The sequence below is a fragment of the Solanum stenotomum genome, chromosome 10 (assembly GCF_019186545.1).
Source record: "Solanum stenotomum isolate F172 chromosome 10, ASM1918654v1, whole genome shotgun sequence".
Classification (NCBI taxonomy): Eukaryota; Viridiplantae; Streptophyta; class Magnoliopsida; order Solanales; family Solanaceae; genus Solanum; species Solanum stenotomum.
In genome coordinates, this window is record NC_064291.1 from 31,685,508 (window position 1) to 31,691,489 (window position 5,982).

The following is a 5,982-nucleotide window of genomic DNA, read 5'->3' on the forward strand; positions in this document are numbered from 1 at the left end:
TTTGCATAATCTTGACAGGGTCTTTGCAAGGTGTGAAGAAACGAATCTTGTGTTGAATTGGGAAAAGTGCCACTTTCTCGTTCAAAAAGGTATTGTACTGGGGCACAAAATTTTAAGAGATGGGCTGGAAGTTGATAAAACTAAAGTGGAAGTCATTGAGAAGCTGCCACTACCCATCACTATGAAGGGAATTCGAAGTTTTCTGGGACATGCTGGGTTTTATAAAAGATTCATCAAGGACTTTTCTAAAACTGCAAGATCCATGTGTAGTTTAGTAGAAAAGGAGGTGAACTTTGAATTTGATGAACATTGTCTGCAGGCATTTAAGCTACTAAAGAAGAAGTTTATTAAAGCGCCGATTTTGATTGCTCTGAATTGGGAGCTACCCTTTGAGCTCATGTGTGATGCCAACGACACAACTATTGGTGCAGTGCTAGGCTAGCAAAAGGATAAGATGTTTCACTCCATTTATTATGCCAGCAAGACTCTTGATGTAGCACAATTGAACTACACTATCATAGAAAAGGAGATGCTAGCGCTAGTATTTGCTTTTGATAAGTTCAGATCTTACTTGGTGGGCACCAAGGTTGTTGTTTACACTAACCATGCTGCGATCAAGTATTTATTTAACATGAAGGACGCGAAGCCGAGGCTGATCAAATGGATATTACTTTTGCAAGAGTTTGATCTGGAAATTAAAGATAGGAAGGGGACTGAAAACCAGATAGCCGATCATTTGTCAAGATTGAATGACTCATCTCATGTGAGGAATAAAGAACAGATTCGTGAGGACTATCCTGATAAGCAATTGATAGCCTTGGACCTCGCACAAGTACCCTGGTATGCTGATATTGTAAACTTTTTGGTGACTGATTTAATTTCCACTTGGAGCTTCAACACATCAGAAGCAAAAGTTGAAGCATGAGGCACAATTTTATATGTGGGATGGGCCTTTCTTATTCAAGCAAGGACCTGATCAGATGGTGCAAAGGTGTATAGCTGAACAAGAGGCATTGCAAGTGTTGGAGAGTTGTCACTCTTCACCATATGGTGGGCATCACGGAGGCGAGCGTACAACGCATAAGGTACTGCAATCTGGTTTCTTTTGGCCTACTTTATTTAAAGATGCTGTGATTTTTGTGAAGGGCTGTAATCAGTGTCAGCGGATGGGCACTATTTCTTGAAGACATGAGATGCCGTTAAGAAACATCCTCGAAGTTGATATCTTTGATGTATGGGGGATAGACTTCATGGGACCATTCCCATCTTCTAATGGAAACTAGTACATACTAGTGGCAGTGGACTATGTGTCCAAGTGGGTGGAGGTTGTTGCTCTACCTACTAATTAGTAAAGTTCATCAGGAAGCACATCTTCACCAGGTTTGGAACCCCAAGGGCCATGATAAGTGATGGAGTTAAGCACTTCATCAATAGTTCAGTGCAGAATCTGCTGGCCAAATATGGAGTGCGACACAAGGTAGCCACAACCTATCATCCTCAGACTAGCGGGCAAGTTGAAGTGTCCAATAGGGAAGTAAAGCAAATTATGTAAAAGACTGTGAATGCACAAAGGAAAGATTGGACTGAAAAGTTAGATAATGCTTTGTGGGAATACCTGACAGAATATAAGACATTGATAGGGACTTTTCTTTATCGAATGGTGTTTGGAAAAGCATGTCACCTTACAACAGAATTGGAGCATCAAGTGTACTGGGCTATCAAGAAGTTGAATCTAGATCTTGAGTTGGCATGCAAGAAAATAATAACACAACTGCACGAGCTAGAGGAATTCAGGCTACACGCGTACGAAAATGCCAAGCTGTACAAAGAGAAGATCAAGAAGTGGCATGACAAGCATATTGTGTCACTCCCCTTTAAGCCTGGCCAATTGGTGCTACTATTCAATTCAAGACTGAAGTTGTTCCCTGAAAAACTTCGGTCTAAGTGGAGTGGGCCGTTTGAGGTGGTGAGAATGACCCAACATGGATCTGTGGAGCTAAGAAATAAGGATAAGAGCTCCACTTTTCTTGTAAATGGGAAAAGAGTGAAACACTACTTTGGGAATGACATTGATCGTGAGAAAGAATCGCTTAACTTAAATGACGAGTGAGTCATGAGCTGGGTCGTGCTGCGACGTTAAATCAAGCGCTACACGGGAGGTAACTCGTAACCCCTTGTAATAGATAGGATTTCTGGTTTTCCATTTTGTTCTTTCAATTCATAGGAATTAGTACAAAAAAGTTTGATATATCAGGAAAATACAAAAAAAAATGAGTCGTGCCACGACCAAAACTAAGGCGCTGGATGGGAGGCAACCCATCGGGTTTACATTAATGGGTGTTGTGCTTCAAATGTGTAGGTAACAGGAATTTGGAGCTATAGCAAGTCGCGTAGGGGGTGTTAAATTTTGCCTCGCTAGAAATTCATTTTTCAGGACGAGGCAGAACACTCTGTAACGTGAACGCGTCGCGGAGTAGGCTAGATATTTTAGATTCGACGAGAATTATTTTTTTCGTAAAAAATAAAGGATCTCCATATTGGAAGCGTAGAGCGGAGTGGGGTCCTACTTTTGATTTTTATGGGAAATAAATTAATTCTGCGAGACAGAGGACTCCATAATGGAGCTGTGTCGCAGACCAGGTGAGGATTTTTCAATTTTCATTAAAAATGTCGGGTTTAACCTAATTATTTTTTAGAAAATCCGACCCGACCCTCATTTTATTTCTTATTCTACCCGCAAATTCCCCACTATTTTCCCAATTGTTTGTTTCTCCATCACGCACGATTTTCCCCTCCCCTTCTCTTCTTGAGATTTTTTAACTCCAATTCCGTAACGCAAAAACGATTTCTGCTCTCCAACTCGATTCTCTCCTTTGTCATCATCACGGGTATGCGTTCTCCTCATTTCTTCAATGATTATGAGTTACGTTGTCCTGTTAGTGATGATCATTAGGTGAATGTAGTTATTTGGGTAGTTGTCGGGTTTGCAATAATGGGTGGACGTTGCATTTGTTAGTCATGATAATAGTTTCTAATTCTTGAGTATAAACTCCCAATCGTTTGACATTGTGGGCATTGATTAAAGATTATGGTTGCAGGGATATGGTAGGGTAACAGATGGGGTTGTTTGATAAGTAATAGTTTCCACTTCATGGAAATTACAGGTATTTGTGTGAAGTCTTAAGTAACACTGTGCGATTATGTATGTGTGGGATTGTGTGGATGATGGTTGTACTTGAGTGCTTTTGTGGGAATTGAATGTGAATTCAGATTGTGTTACTGTGTGGATGTGTTGTAGCTTTGGGTTGTGCATGTAACCTTTGGGAAGTCTGAGTACCGAGGTAGGATGAATGCTTCGACTAAGTGTGGGGTGGTTTGTGTGCACCACCCGTATCTTTCGTTGTGATGGGTAATCTGTTTTGGGATGGATTGTATTGTGCTTGCAGGTAATCATGTCAGGTACTTGAAGACCCGACAAGGAAGTAGCAACTTCAAGCCAAAGAAAGCGAGTTCGGGGTGAGGGGAATGTACCTCCCGCACCAGCATCCCACGGGGGCAAACTCGAAGGTTCGGGTTGCGAGCAGTGGTCAAAGAGGGTAAAGTATGGTAGAAGAAACACACAGAGGCTCGGTACTTTTCTGACGTGTGCATTGAAAGAGATAGTCTTGCACGGGAGTTTCCCCGAATCATGAGGCGCATCCAAGAACTTCATGTAGAGTTCATTTTTGCTGAGCCAAATGAGTGCAACTTGCACATGGTCCGAGAGTTCTATGCCAATTGGGCGACAGAGTCCAAATCGCATTTTGTAAAGGTGCGGGGAGTTGATGTAACTCTCACTCCCGCGGTTCTAAATGATATAGTACACACTTCAACTGATGCTGACCTATTGCTGCTAATGAGGTTGAACATTCGACCACCTTATCGAGCCATCCGACACACACTTTGTGGACCCCAATCGATGGTTCAATGGACCAAGCACATCGCAAAGAGGTTACACCAGTCTGTTTCGTATGCACACATGAGCAGAGAAGCTCGAGTTTGGTTGAAAATAGTCATGAATTGCTTGATACCCGGGCTTCACTACACAGACATCACACGTGATAAAGTGTGCTTAGTTCACGCCTTGATGACTAACACTGAGCTAAATATCGGTGTTGTGCTGAAATCTACCATCACAAAGGCCCGGCTACACAAACAGAGTGAGTATGCTTTTAGAGGTATCATCACTCGATTGTGTCATTCTGCAGGTATAACAGAGAAAAGCTTGGATTATATGGTACCCCTCTTCCCAGCGCCGGTGGACATAATGAAAACAAAGGGGGCTGACAATGAGTTCGGCCCACCACTCACCACATCAGAGTGCCATCGCCGAGATGAGTTGATTATGGCCCGTATGTATGGGCTGGAGATGTTGCACCACCAAAATGGATGTCGGGTGTCAACTGAGAAGCAATTTGGGGCAGGTAGAAAGAAGGTACCCGCTGAATGCATATGCCAAAACATTGCTAGGCATCGGTCTAGAGTTTCATGAGCCTGTGGATGATGATATACGACTGAAGAGGACAGGCTGCGCACTGGTTCTGATGTGGACTCCAGTTCTGACACGGAGGAGGTTGACCCTACATAGGCCGGTGATGAGGCTGAAGGCGAAAATGCCATAGAGGATTGATCATGGAGTGATTCGCCTTACCTATGTTCTTATTTTGTGATTTTGTGTAACAGTGGGGACAATGCTAATATTTCAAGTGTGGGGTGGGGAGTAATTCTCTCTATATTGTATATTGTCGTCTGTTTGACTTTTATTTTTTTATTTGGGTTCCTTGAAGGTTAGTTTCGATTCTAGGATCGAGTCAATCGTCGTAGTTGAGTCACATTGCCCTATGATAGATGGATGACGATCGTCTTAAGGAAAATTTTCGTCATTGAGTCGTAGGTATGGTATGTGAGCTGAAGCTTGAAATTCTGAAAGGAAATTGTATGAAAGCATGTAGGTAATATATATATATATATGAAAGCATTTGAATTCTTGTACTTGATTTTAATGACTGCAACTAAAGCTTAAATAGAACTTTTGCATGAACTGATTATGTTGCCTGTGATTGATCCAACTTGATTAGAACTTGTGTCATGATCAGTGAGGCATTGTATTATCCGTGTAGTGCATCTGAGTCTAGAACTTGCTTGGCGTGTTATTGAAGCGAAATTTGAGTGTTGCTTTGTGTATGAAATGATAATAGGCCTCTTTAAATATGTTCAAAAAAGCTTAGCCTTTTCACATACTATCACTTGTAGCCTTGTTGAGCCTGTAGCCTTTTATTGGCAGCCATATTTTCACCTGCCATCACTTTATTGAATCCCTAAGTTGTTTGCACCCTGCTTGCCTAAGCACTGTAGCATAGACTGTTGTGGACTTAGTAAGACTGAAAGTGAAGAGGTAGCCTGAAATAGATACAAGGTAATAGAAAAAAACCCTCAGTAAGAGAATAAAAAAAATTGTTTTTTAAAGGTTGGTTCTTAGAATAAAAGAAATGAGGGGCAATTTGAGAAGTATGGAAATCATGTGTGACATAAATGTTGAGTGAGAGATGATAAATGAAGGAAAGGATGATGATGTCTTAAAAGTGCAAAGTGCTTAGGTAAGTGTAAGTCACTACTGTATACTTATTCCTACCCGTCCTTTAGCCGATAGTTCAACCTAGAAAAGCCCTATTTGATTATTTGCAAAGCACACTTAATTAGTGGAGATGTACATAATGGGCAAGCTTATGGTTCTCAATGCATGCATGTGAGATGTTCTTTTTAAGTGAGAGTGCTCTGCGTTGTTAAAGTCCTTAAGTTATATTCGATATGTTGAGTTGAGTGTGCGGACTATTTCTTTGAGTGAGGGGCACTTGTTATATGAAAGATATATGATATCTAATGGTGAACATGAAGTTTAATGCTTTGGTTGCAAAAAGTTATCGAGTCAGTACTTGAGTTGTA

At 41.3% G+C, this 5,982-nt stretch overlaps 1 protein-coding gene across 1 annotated transcript; it reads left to right on the forward strand.

The window, feature by feature from the left end:
• The first annotated feature begins 1,657 nt into the window (after positions 1-1,657).
• On the forward strand, positions 1,658-2,110 carry LOC125842903 (uncharacterized). The gene has a single exon (XM_049522182.1). The coding sequence runs from the start codon at positions 1,658-1,660 to the stop codon at positions 2,108-2,110; it is 453 nt and encodes a 150-aa protein (XP_049378139.1).
• The last annotated feature ends 3,872 nt before the right edge of the window (positions 2,111-5,982 follow it).

Excerpts from the sequence above, each read along its gene's own strand:
- LOC125842903 (XM_049522182.1), top strand. The coding sequence starts at position 1,658 with ATGGTGTTTGGAAAAGCATGTCACCTTACAACAGAATTGGAGCATCAA.